This window comes from Melospiza melodia, chromosome 9, assembly GCF_035770615.1.
Source record: "Melospiza melodia melodia isolate bMelMel2 chromosome 9, bMelMel2.pri, whole genome shotgun sequence".
Taxonomy (NCBI): Eukaryota; Metazoa; Chordata; class Aves; order Passeriformes; family Passerellidae; genus Melospiza; species Melospiza melodia.
Genome location: NC_086202.1, coordinates 982,363 through 996,101, shown reverse-complemented (window position 1 = coordinate 996,101; position 13,739 = coordinate 982,363). Strand labels below are relative to the sequence as shown.

General features: G+C 56.4%; 1 protein-coding gene across 1 annotated transcript in view; it reads right to left on the bottom strand.

Moving 5' to 3' along the window:
- The window catches only part of TCERG1L (transcription elongation regulator 1 like), a 48,958-nt gene extending 36,883 nt beyond the window's left edge, over positions 1–12,075 (bottom strand). Inside the window, exons 1-3 of the mRNA XM_063162966.1 lie at positions 11,782–12,075; positions 10,168–10,314; positions 8,774–8,954 (exon numbers count right to left, since the gene is read on the bottom strand). Coding sequence (XP_063019036.1) covers positions 8,774–8,954; positions 10,168–10,314; positions 11,782–12,075 — 622 coding nt within the window. The remainder of the gene's footprint in view (positions 1–8,773; positions 8,955–10,167; positions 10,315–11,781) is intronic.
- Positions 12,076–13,739: the final 1,664 nt, after the last annotated feature.

The window sequence follows — 13,739 nt, the reverse complement described above, 5'->3', positions numbered from 1 at the left end:
CTATTTTTAGTGATAAATTCACTATCATTCTACTTAAACTTTTGTAGCTTGTAATTCTTTATATAAAGTTAGTAATTGTTTTTTCCAAAAGCTAAATCAAAAGCACAAGAGTTTTGAGCTCTGTGCCAAAGTCTCTGATCCCCTGTGCAGGGACTCGAGCCCTCTAAAGCAGCCAGAAAAATTTCCTGGCATTTTCTGCCATGGAACCCCACAGATGTGAGCACATCATCCCCAGGGACAAGGCAGCAGTGACTCACACACAAACTGTGCAGAGTCATTACATTTAAATGAAAAAACTTAATAAAAAAGTCAAATATTTGAACACTGGGAGCACAATCATTCTCAGCTTTCCAAAGTGTAACTGTCTGATGCCAAAGCTGAATTTATTCCTTGCTATATTAGGCACCCACTGCTCCCTGGCTTGCCTGGCTGCTCTGCTGTGTCCTGCACACAAATCCCCGCGTTTGACAAGCTCTGCACCTCATCTCCTTCATCCCAAAAACTCAGCAGGACGCTTCATGGAACCCCTGAGGCTGGAAAAGCCCTCTCAGGCCAGGGAGTGCCAGCTGTGCCCCATTGTCCCCAGCCCAGAGCTCTGAGTGCCATCTCCAGGTGCCACCTGCAGGGATGGGCGCTCCAGCCCTCCCTGGGCAGCCCCTGCCAAGGGAAGCGAGGAATGTCCCAAACAGTCCCTTGAACACCCTTCAGCCCCTGCACCATTCTCTCCCCAGCCTGACAGTGGCAGGGAAGACCTTCAGAGCTCAATCCTGGCTAATTATGTTAAATAAACAAGAACAGGAGTGTAAAACTCTTGAGGAGCAGAGCAAATCTGACAAGCAGCAGCTGTTCCTCCCTCCGCCCGAGCTCGGGATTCAGAAATGAAGCAATCACCAGCTCCTTGTGGCATCCAGCAAAGCCCAGCCCGCCTGCAAACCCTGCAGACAACTGAGACTCCACAGACCCCCAGCTAATCCCACTGCAGGCCCTCCCTCACCCCGAGGCTCCCTTTCCATGGGCATGGCAGGAAAACAGGGAATGGGTGCTGGGGAGGGAGGCTGTGGGGTGGGGATGCAGCCCCTGAACAGCTCCAGGCAGGAGAATGCCAGCAGGGACAGGGGTGAGACCACAGCATCCTAGAATGGGTTGGGAGGGACCCCAAATCCCCCCAGTGCCACCCCAGCCATGGCAGGGACACCTCCCACTGTCCCAGGGTGTCCCAATGTCCAGCCTGGCCTTGGGCACTGCCAGGGATCCAGGGGCAGCCACAGCTGCTCTGGGCACCTGTGCCAGGGCCGCCCACCCTGCCAGGGAACAATTCCCAATTCCCAATCTCCCACCCAGCCCTGCCAGGGAACAATTCCCAATTCCCAATATCCCACCCATCCCTGCCAGGGAACAATTCCCAATTCCCAATCTCCCACCCAGCCCTGCAGGGAACAATTCCCAATTCCCAATATCCCACCCAGCCCTGCCCTCTGGCACTGGGAGCCATTCCCTGTGTGCTGTCCCTCCATCCCTGTCCCTCTGCAGCTCTCCTGGAGCCCCTTCAGGCCCTGCCAGGGGCTCTGAGCTCTCCCTGGACCTGCTCCTGTCCAGGTGAGCACCCCAGGTGTCCCAGCCCTTTACAAACAATTATTTCCCAATAAAATAAGCCCTGCATTAGCAGAGCAGAAGTTTAGTGTTTTCAGTGTCACCAAAAAAAGCCCATTATTTCCACAGTCATTATTCCTCCATGCCAAGGAAGACCTGCAGATGCACTCAGTAATGGGCACACAGGCCAAACAAACCCCACAAATATTTAAGTTTTGATCCCTTAGCAATGGATAAATGAAAACAGATTTTTCTGCCAGACCAACTGGCAGAAATTAAAAACCAAACAAAAAAATAAAAACCCATCAGTGTCCAAGCAATCCAAGTGTTAAACACAAGCTCATTGTTCATTCACCCGGGAAGTGGAACAATCCTTTGGTGGGGTCAAACACCTGCCCTCCAAGAGCCTGTGCTCATTCCCAATTCCAGCTGCCCGCTGCTGGGAGAAACCCACAAAACGCCTCCTGTGAAAGCTAATGCTGTCTGCAAACACGACTGTGCTGCGCCTTCCTGCAGGGCACACGAGCAGGAAGGTTGTTTACTTCTCATTTGATTCTTTTCTTCTGGAGAGGAGGATGTGATTTCCCCAAAGAGGGCAGGAGAACAGGAGAGTGATGTGAGCAGGGCAGGCACAGCCTGCGCTGAGCTGGGCTGCTCATTAAACTTGCATCAATGCCCTCATCAAAGTTTCATTGCTCAGCTGAAGGAGAAGTTTGGGTGGTTTCCCCTGCTTTGATGGAGCTCTCACTCTGTCTCTCCTGGTGAATAACTCCAGGGAGGAAGGGCCAGCCCTGGGGAGAGGAGCACGGGCGGGCTCAGCTGGTCCTGCAGTGCCTCAGCTCAGCAGCATCCCCAGCCCAGCCACCCAAACACTGCCCAGCCCTGCCCAGGGCACTGCCAGCTGGGCCAGGGCTCCCCAGGACTGGGGGCACCTGCCTGAGAAATTCTCCTCAAAACAAACCAGATCTTGCTGTGCGTTCTGTTCAAAAAGGCCTTGAAAGGGTTTTAGAGCTACCATAAATCACTCTGCACCCACACGGGGAATTTCAAAAGTCACACGCCATGAAAACAGGAATCAAACACCATCACGGATATCACCATCACAGATGTCACCATCACTGATATCGCAATGAGGGGAAAATGAGGGATTTTTTTCCAGCAATGGTGCTTTCCCCAGGTCTGGTTTTGCCAGGTCTTGGTACACCCTGGCAGTGCGGTGCCAGCTTCTCCTCTGAACCCCAGAATCACTGGGGCTGGAAAGGCCCTCCAGGATCAGAGTGCCAGCTGTGCCCCATTGTCATTGGGGACAAACCCACCTTGTCCCCAGCCCAGAGCTCTGAGTGCCACCTCAGGAATCCCCTGGACATTTCCAGGGATGGGCACTCCAACCCTCCCTGGGCACATGCAGTGTTCCTGTTCCCAAAGCCACCCTCAGCAGCAGCCCTGCTGTAACAGGAGCCCCCAGCGCTGTGCCTCCATCCTAGCCCAGCCCCTCAGCGCCCAGCTGATGGCTTTAAGCAGAATTTTCTGTATTTTTAAGTCGGATTCTCTGCATTTTTAAGCCCCGGGGCTTCAGGCAGAATCCGCTGTCCCTTCCTTTGACCTCAGCTGCAGATGGAGCCCAATGGTGCCACTGTCACCCTCCAGCCCCCTCTGAGAGCAGACAGATGTTCCCAGGTGTGCCAATCAGGTGCTGCTCTGTGTGCTGAAATTTTCTGTGCTTTACAGCCTGATGGGCAACATCCTGGCATCCTCCTCCTGGCACTAAGCTGGCTTCTGGAGCCTGAACTGAACCTCAGCTGAGAGGGGGTCACCTCCCCAAATGGCACCAGACACCCCAAAAGGGCCAAGCAGGCACAGGGACACGTGTGAGGTGGAAGGATTCTGCAGCACAGAGGTGATGGGAAAATGTGAGTGAGACAGGAGCGGTGCAGACACTTCAGTGGATAAATTCAGATTTGTGCAAAACGTTCACCTAGTGTGGGAAAAAAAGTCTCCTTCTAAACCTGACCCTGTGTTTAGACATCCTAAAAAACTCTGAACACTCTGATATCCCTGCACAGGGAACAGACACAGGGATATCCCATTGCACAGGGAACAGGCACAGGGATATCCCACTCAAAGGGAACAGACACAGGGATATCCCACTGCACAGGGAACAGACACAGGGATATCCCATTGCACAGGGAACAGACACAGGGATATCCCACTCAAAGGGAACAGACACAGGGATATCCCTGCACAGGGAACAGACACAGGGATATCCCACTGCACAGGGAACAGACACAGGGATATCCCACTGCACAGGGAACAGACACAGGGATATCCCTGCACAGGGAACAGACACAGGGATATCCCACTGCACAGGGAACAGACACATGGATATCCCACTGCACAGGGAACAGACACAGGGATATCCCACTGCACAGGGAACAGACACAGGGATATCCCTGCACAGGGAACAGACACAGGGATATCCCTGCACAGGGAACAGACACAGGGATATCCCTGCACAGGGAACAGACACAGGGATATCCCACTGCACAGGGAACAGACACAGGGATATCCCTGCACAGGGAACAGACACAGGGATATCCCTGCACAGGGAACAGACACAGGGATATCCCACTGCACAGGGAACAGACACAGGGATATCCCTGCACAGGGAACAGACACAGGGATATCCCACTCAAAGGGAACAGACACAGGGATATCCCTGCAAAGGGAACAGACACAGGGATATCCCTGCACAGGGAACAGACACAGGGATATCCCACTGCACAGGGAACAGACACAGGGATATCCCTGCACAGGGAACAGACACAGGGATATCCCACTGCAAAGGGAACAGACACAGGGATATCCCTATAAAGGGAAACAAACACACCATTAGCCCTGCAAACACCAACACAACAATATCCCTGCAACGGAAACAAACAAACGCAGGTATGTCCCTGCAAAGAAAACAGGGATATTCCTATAAAGGGAAGCAAACACACCAACAGCCCTGTAAGGGGTAACACACAAACAGCTATGCAAAGGGAAACAAACACAGGGATGTCCCTGCAAAGGGAACAGATATATTCCTGAAGAGGGATAGAAACACACCAACAGCCTTGCAAACAGAAACAAACACACCAATAGCCCTGCAAACACACACAAACGTAGATATGTCCCTGCTTTCCAAGGGGAAATCCCAGCTGGCACTGGCACTGTAAGCCCAGTGACGGCCATTCACAGCCCTGCTCCCTTTGCTGCTCGTGTGCAGTAAACAGAAATCCCTGGCTGCTCTCAGACACCCCTGCAAGCACCGAGAGCTGGATTTATTCACACGGAGCTCCCGGGCTCAGGAGGGCTGATGTTATGGAAAGGTCAGAACCGCAGCCTTGCCCACAAACACATTGCTCCTGCGGTTATTGCTGCCATTGAAGTGGGAAAACAAACTTCACTCTAAGTTTCTCTTGATTTGAGGAAATAACGGGAAAAGCACCAAAAAACCATAAGCTTAATGAGCAAAACAAAAACTTTGTGAAAGCTGTGGTTAAAGCCAAGCATTCCCAGAGCTAATAAAGCACTTGGCTGGCAGTGCTTGAATGCTCCACAAACAAAGGGAGGCTTGATGGCTTTTCAGGGACATGAATGGGGTCCTGCTGTGCTATTCTCTGTCCCCAAACAGGGAGCCCCAGCACACGCACTTAAATACAAGATAATCCAATTTGGGAAGCCAAAACCCGAATGTTTGTAAATGGAGATGTGCTTCAAACACAGAGCTGTGCTTAGGAAATACAGGAGGTCAGAGGTCCTGGGTGGTGTACTTCATGAGAAAGCAGAACCCAAATTCAACAGCGAGCAGCCCTATTTCATTCAGAATCTGTAAACGGAATTACCTAGCAAGCTGGGGCTATGTTTGGATGTGTATCTGCACATCAGTGCTGACACTGCCTTGGTTCTGTAAAGGGCACTGCCATCAGGAGAAAAAGACATGAATGAGAAGGATCAAAGTGTCATTTCCTTGGGGGGCCCCACCCGACATCCTCATCTCCACGCAGGAGACATGTGGAACCAGATGAGCTTTAGGGTCCATTCCAACCTTTCCACAATTCCATAAAACCTCCCCAGATACAGCATCAGAACACCCCCTCGGGCAGGGAGCACTGACAGCATGGTCCTGACACCAGAATGCCAAACCAGGCACACCTCCAAATGGCACTGATAGCATGGTCCTGACACCAGGAGTGCCAAACCAGGCACACCTCCAAATGGCACTGACAGCATGGTCCTGACACCAGAGTGCCAAACCAGGCACACCTCCAAATGACACTGACAGCATGGTCCTGACACCAGAATGCCAAACCAGGCACACCTCCAAATGGCACTGACAGCATGGTCCTGACACCAGGAGTGCCAAACCAGGCACATCTCCAAATGGCACTGATAGCATGGTCCTGACACCAGGAGTGCCAAACCACCCCAGCACAGCTCCCAGTGACACTGGTGAATGTCCTGTGCCTCAGGGCTCTGGGTTCCACCTTGGAGTGTTGGAACCCCACCACGGGGTCCTGCCAGTGCTCCCTCACCCCATCCAGCAGCCTCTGAGCCCACAGGGATGTGCAGGACACCCACTGGCACAGGGCACCTGGTCAGCCCTGACCTCACCCACACAGCGCAGGAGACAGAAACGTGAATCGTTCCCTCCCAGAAACACCAGGGCTGTCTTTGCAGGAACATGAAATGCTGCCTCCCTCCCCAGAGCAGCGTGAGTCATTGCCAGGGGCACAGGGCACCCTGCTCCTCAGAAACAACACAGAGCTCATAATTCATGGTGTGCACTGTGGGAGAGAACAATAACTGCTGAAACACAAACACAGAGCACGTAACTCACGGCGTGCACTTCAGGAGAGAACAGTAACTGCTGCTCCTCACAGCCAACAGCACCTTGGAGTGGCTGGGCTGCAGCTGCTCAATGATGCACATTAGCCTTGCCAGGCTCCGTGCTCACTCCTGGAGCTGAGGAGGGCTGCAGCTCCATTGAGAAAACAATTCTATCATTGCTGATGGCTGGGGAAGGCAGAGCTGCTGCTGCCACGGCAGCTCTGGAGTGAATGTTGCACAGAACCTGATGAACGGCTGCACAGAACCTGATGAACTGCCCTGATCCCACCCAACTGGGAACCAGCCCCAGGATCTTCATCACTGCTCACACTGAGGGCAGATACTGCACAGGGAACACTTGGGGAGGCAGCTCCTGGCTCTGCCTGCAGGACAGGGATGGGGCCACCCTGCAGGAAGGGCCACAGGTCTCTCATGAGCTCTGGAGCCCCAAACAGCCTGGGATGGGATGGGATGGACTGGCACCAACCACAGCAACAGCTCAACAAGGATGGGAAGGAATTCCTGACTGGCCCTGGCAGCTGGGGCTGCCCCTGGATCCCTGGCAGTGCCCAAGGCCAGGCTGGACACTGAGGTTGGAGCCCCTGGGACAGCGGGAGGTGTCCCTGCCATGGCAGGGCTGGCACTGGGTGGGGTTTGGGGTCCCTGCAACACAAACCACTCCAGGACTCTGTGATCCCATTATTTAGTGAGCTGGTGGGGGATCTGAGCTCCCCTCTGCCCCTCTCCCACCCCGAGGGAGCTCGGCTGGCAGCCAGCACTGAGCCAGCTGCTGCAGGAGGAGCAGGTCCAGCTGCAGGCTCCTGAGCAGACACCCATGGGCACATGCACTGCCCAGGGGGACAAACCCCTTCCCCTGCTGGGGCTCCCTGCAGCCCACAGAGGTGGCACCAGGCCGGCAGTGTTCCTGTTCTGCCTGTACTGCCCCTCAGCTGCTCCCAGGAACGCTCCTGCCTTATGTCTGCCATTCTGCATGTGATCAAACACGCTTGTGCGCATTTAAAATACTGAAATATTTAAAACATCGGAGTCTTTAAAAGGTGCGGGAACAGGAGGGGCTGTGTCTCCCCTGCCCAGACCCCTCCCTCAGCAGCACACCCATCCTGTGATTCCCCAGCAGCCCGGGCACGCAGCTGCTTCTGTGTGCAATAAATACCAATAAGTGCTCTAATAAACAGAAATGAACTCACACCAGGCTTTCCCCGCAGCACTGACTCCTCCAGCTGAGCCCTGGGCAGCGCTGGCAGAGGAGAGGAGGCTGAGCCACAGCTCTGCTCAAGCACCAAAACACAGACCCAGGTGCAGGGGCCAGCACGTGCCAGGGCACCCCCTGCTAATTAACGAGTCTGCTAACGAGCCCGGGAGCCAGGATCTCCTCCAGCACACTCTGAACCCCAGCACTGATGGCAAACACCACGTCCTGGGTGCTGCACGGCTCTGAAATGCAAACTGCTTTGGGGAGAGCCGGCAGAAAGGGCAGCTCTGCTCTCAGCACCAGGGACAGCACCTCTGCTCTGAGGAAGGCAGGAGCGGCCAGCAAGGCAGTAATTCCAATTTCCAGTTTAGGAGAGTATTTAGGGGCTGAAACATCAGTGGCACTTTTCTCCTCAGCCCCCTGGATATAACTGCTATTTTAATTTACTCCTGCAGCCACAAAACAGAGGTGCAGCCCTGCTGGAATGCCTGGTCTGCTCTTGTCCAAGGATAAAAGCTCTTTACCAGGTGTAAATCTCAGTTACCTAAAGCATCACAGAATATTTACACATAGAATATTTAAATACTGCATAGTAAATATTTATAAATTTTAGTTCTTCTGTTCAGTTATGTAGATTAATGGAACTGATTTCACAAATGACTGAGCCTTAATGAGATGACGGATCCTGTGCTCCTCTCTCCTGCTGGCTGTCTGCACAGACCCCACCAAACTCTGCACACGAGCAGCCAGCAGAATCCTACACGGAACCATAGACTCACTGAGGCTGTCAGTGATTTCTGTTTGAAAAATAAACTCAGTAGGTGGGGAGTGGTTGGTCCCTTCCTGGCAGGGGCCACCAAGCAGCTCCAGAGCAGCCTGGCACAATCTGCTGTAATTACACAAGGCCCTCTCTTCCTCTCGGAGTCACTCAGAGGCTGAGCTGCACTTGGCCATCAAGGCTCTGCTCAAGCAAGGTTTGCAGCTGAGTGGAAGTGAATCTCTGCTTTAGAGAGCAGCCTTGCCTCTCTGGGGGACGCATTAAGGGGAAACCACCGAGAAACAGGCAGTAGTTAATTATTGATGCGCTCATTTCCTGACCTGGGATCAGCTGAGGGGCCAGGACGAGCGTGGGCAGTGGCCTGGAGGCAGCAGCTGGCCTGGCTACAGCCATGGCCACTTGGTTGCTCAGCAGCAGGGGCTTCTCAGCCCCCTGGAACAGCCTGGGCTCCTCAGGCTGCACCCAGGCCGAATCCAGGGCAAAGGCATTGTTCAGGTAGATCTGTGCAACAGAAAGAAAGGAAAACGTGACGGTCTGAGATACCAAACTCGGAAATACAAGTGAGAACAAAGCATCTTTAACTTGGTATTTCAACAGGCAGAGCCTCAGCTGGGGACACACTGCCCAAAGCAGGCTCCCTCAGTGCTGAGGCTGAAGTGAAGTGACCACTTAAAATTAACAGGCTTTGACATGGCAGATCAGCTGCTGCAGCTGCACGGGAGGCCAGCAATCCCTGGAGGCAGAGCTGTCCTGACACGGCCACCCTGAGTGACCCCGTCAGCACCAGGGGCTGCGGCCACCTCCCCAGCCTGGGGACACGGGGGTGAGGGACAGGGGGACAGGGCACAGAACCAGGTGAGGGACAGCAAGGATAGAAACATAAAACCAGCTGAGGGACAGGGGGACAGGGCACAGAACCTGCTGAGGGACAGGACACAAAACCAGCTGAGGGGCAGCAAGGATAGAAACATAAAACCAGCTGAGGGACAGGGGGACAGGGCACAGAACCTGCTGAGGGACAGGGGAACAGAACCAGCTGAGGGGCAGCAAGGATAGAAACATAAAACCAGCTGAGGGACAGGGGGACAGGGAACAGAACCTGCTGAGGGACAGGGGGACAGAACCAGCTGAGGGACAGAGGGGATAGAGCACAAACCAGCTGAGGGACAGCAGGGACAGAGCACAAACCAGCTGAGGGACAGCAGGGACAGAGCACAAAACCAGCTGAAGGCCAGCAGCACAAAGCTGAGGGACAGCAGCACAAAGCTGGTGCTCAGCACTCAGCTGGCAGAAGGCCAAATATGGGGACCAGAGGTGGGATGGGGACACGGGACCCCGAGGGCCACCCTGGCACCGGGGATGTGGCGGTGCCCGCGGTGACACCGCTCTGCCAGCACCACACTGTGGCACCCCTTTGGGACAAACAGTGGGAAAACCAGGGAGAAAGGGAAGATGGAAAACTCCCATAATCACATCTGGTAGGAAAATGAGGATATTCTACTCAAAGGAATAAATATTAGCGACATTTTAGTCCTATTAAAACTAGGGAACAGTGAAGCTGCAACTGCTGCTCCATCACCTGCCCCTTCCACAGGCTTCTCCTGACAAATACCGACCTCTCACAGCCCTGAACGCACAGCACTCTGCAGCTCGCGTACTCGATGTACTCCAGAAAAAAGCCCCGAAGCCCCCTGGCAGGCCAGGCTCGCATTACCTTGCAGCTGGGCAGCCTTTTCTCCACCCAGCCCTTGGCGGCGTGCGGCGGCACCGCGGCGCTGTACACGGGCGGCAGCACCGGCACCAGTTCCACGCTGGAAGAAGGGGAGAATCCCACGAGCGGCGAGTGAGCTCCAAATATCCACTTCGGAGGGCACAAAGAAACCGAACAAACGCAAGAGGAAGGGTTAACAAAAGGATTTTACCCTGGGTAAACGATGCTTTCCACGATCTCCTAATTACGCGACGGAAAATGTCGGGAATGTCCCTTCAGGCCGGGGGTTTGCGTTTGCTGGGCAGGTTCGGAGGGTTCGGGAAGCCCAAAGCACAGCCTGGAGCAGGGCACAGCGGCAGCCTGGGCTCCTCTGCTCACACCGAACCGTACAGCGCCAGCAAGAGCCTGAAAATGCGTCGGGAGAGCCAAAGGAAACGGCACAAATGTATTTTTTCCTCAACTTAAATTCGCCCGGCAAACGGGCTCCCACAGCAGAAGCACCTCTGCAGGTTCGTGGAACAGTCTCCCGCTGGGGAATAATTGATGTTCCCGTTTCATTAGAGCGGCACCGACTGTTTTCTCCCGAACCACAGGAGACGCTCGAGCTCGAAAAGGCTGGAAATCATCACACGGAATCGAGCGGACGCCACAGCGCTCGCGGCTCGCGTTTATTTTTACTTCTGTCTGCCCAAAACCATAAAGCCGAGGCAAAACTGCGGGCACGGCCCCGAGCCCTCCGCGGAGAGGGGCGAACCCCCGGCTGAGCGCTCCGCTGCCGAGAGCAGCCTCACGGCAGCAATTAATAATTGAAATATTCATCAGGGAAAGCACTGGCGCGACACGCTGGTTCCACTGACACGGCTCAAAACTTTGGTCTTTATAAATACTCGCAGAACGCTCGGCGGCGGTGCTGCCCCGGCTGCCGGGGCATCGCTCCCGTTCCGGCCGCATCTGCGGAGAGCGCAGCCTGCAGCCGGCGTGGGAGGGACCCGCAGCCCCCTGGCAGCCCCTCTGCCCCGGAGAGATGCCCGCAGCACGTTCCCAGCGCCGCGGTCCCACACACGCGGGGCGCGGAGCGTCGGGAAGGGGCTGCAGGGCTGGAAAAGGGGGTGCAGAACCCAGGGAAAGGGAGATGTACAACCCGGGGAAGGAGGGATGCAGAGCTGGGGAAGGGGGTGCAGAGCATCGGGAACGGGGGAATGTAGAACCGGGGAAAGGGGGATGCAGAGCTTGGGAAGGAGGGGATGCAGCGCCCCGAGGGAGAGGGATAAAAAACCCAGGAAGGGGGGATGCAGAGCCCAGGGAAGGCGGGTGGTGTAAAGCCCCGGGAAGGGAACTGTAGAACCTGGGAAAAGAGGGATGCAGCGCCCGGGGAAAGGGGATGCAGAGCTCGGGAAGCGGAGGATACAGAGCCCGGGGAAGGGGGATGCAGAGCTCGGAAAAGGAGGATACAGAGCTCGGGAAGCGGAGGATACAGAGCTCGGAAAAGGAGGACGCAGAGCCCGGGCAGCCCCCGCCGTCTCCCCGCACGCCGCGGGCGGGGGTCTCGGTGCCGGGGCTGGCTCCGGGCAGCGGCTCCGGGAAAGTTGTGTCCCCGCACGGCGGCTCCGCCCTTACCTGGCCGTGCAGGAGCGGCTCGGCCGCCGCGGGCAGCAGCGGCAGCAGCGGGGGCTCGGCGGGGCCGCGCCAGCCCGGCCCGGGCCGCAGCAGCGCGGGGGGCGGCAGCAGCAGCGGCGGCCCGGGAGGAGGAGGAGGAGGAGGAGGAGGAGGATGGGGAGCCCCGGCGGCGGCAGCGCCCACCCGGAGCAGCCCCGCGGCCGCGGGCAGCACCCAGGCCCAGGGCGGCGCGGGGGGCTCGGCGGGCGGCGGCCACAGCAGCGGCGGCGGGCGCGGGGCGGCGGCCGGGAGCATCCTGCATGGCCCGGGTGGGATGGACCGGGCCGGGAGCGCCGCGCTCCGCTCGCCTCCGCCGCCCGGCGCAACTCCGAGCCCGCGGCGGCAGCGCGGACAGGCTCCGCCCGGCGCGGGGAGAGCGGGGCGGGCAGAGCGGGGCCGCCCCGGGGAGGGGAGGGACGCGGCGGGGACGGACCGACGGACGGACAGAGGGAGGGAAGGGAGGAGGGGGCGCCGCCCCCGCTGGGAGCGCGGCTGTGCCGCGTTCGGTGCAGAGCAGGTGGGATTCTCGGGCAGGTGGGATTTTCGGGCAGGTGGGATTTTAGCCAGGTGGGATCTTAGCCAGGTGCGATTCTCGGGCAGGTGGGATCTTAGCCAGGTGCGATTCTCGGGCAGGTGGGATTTTAGCCAGGTGCGATTCTCGAGTGATCCCCGGCGGCCGCAGGTGCGGAGGCAGTCCCTGCCTGCGGGGCATGGTAGAAGAGCCTGGGCACCCCCAAGTTCCCGGAGCCTCCTTCACCATTCAAACCCCTCAGACACCCCAACAGCTCCGACTCCCGGAGGTCCTCAAGCTGCTGGCCATGCCCAGAAAGCCCCCAACCTTCCTGAGACCCCCGATCTCCCCCTTCCCCAGGCCGTGCGAGCGCCGCGGCATCAGCGCGTTCAGGTATCCCACGGCTGCCCCTCAGCCGAGACCCTTCCGGCGGCAGGAAAATAGCGTGGATTGAAACTGCCAGAGGACAGGGTTAGGTGGGATAGCGGGAGAAATTCTTCCCTGCGAGAGAGGGGACAGGGTGCCCAGAGCAGCTGTGGCTGCCTTGGATCCTGGCAGTGCCCAAGGCCAGGCTGGGCAATGGGGCTGGGAACATCTGGGACAGTGGGAGGTGTCCCTGCCATGGCTGGGTGGCACTGGGTGGGATTTGGGGTCCCTTCCAACCCACACCAGTCTGGGATCCTATGAATTTCCTGGCAGACAAGCAGAGAGGAGCCTGGTGCCCCTGCTGCTGCCCGAGGGCAGCTCCCTTGTCCAGCCCAGCAGAGCCCAGGTGATTCCAGGCTGAGCCTCCCAGGACCGTCTGTGTTTCCTTACAACCTGTGGGTTTGTCCCTTATAAACCTCTGTGTTTGTCCCTCACAACCCTGTGTGTTTGTCCCTCACAACCCATGGGTTTATCCCTCACAACCCTGTGGGTTTGTCCCTCACAACCCTGTGGGTTTGTCCCTCACAACCCTGTGGGTTTGTCCCTCACAAACCTGTGTGTTTGTCCCTCACGACCCGTGGATTTGTCCCTCACAACCCTGTGGGTTTGTTTCTCCTGCCATTTCCTCCCTGCTGTGGAATGAAGGAGCTGAGCAAGCCTCTGCTGACGGCATCACAGCTTCCAGCAGCTCCAGCAAAAAAATTAAAGTAGTGAATAACAGCAAAATGGGCCAAGCCTGAATTCACACAGCACACAAATGTTTCAGCTCCACGGTTTAGAATCATTGCAGGGGAGTTTGATTCCCATGGCAGCAAATAACCTTAATAAAGGTAATACCCTAGAAGTTTTGGAGTCAGATGATGATGATCTGTGGCTAAACAGGAGATCAGGGAAATGCATTGCTTCTAATTACCCTGAGAGACACTGGGAGATGGAGGTTGGAGTAATGCGCAAAACGACAGAAATCAGATGAACAGAGGAT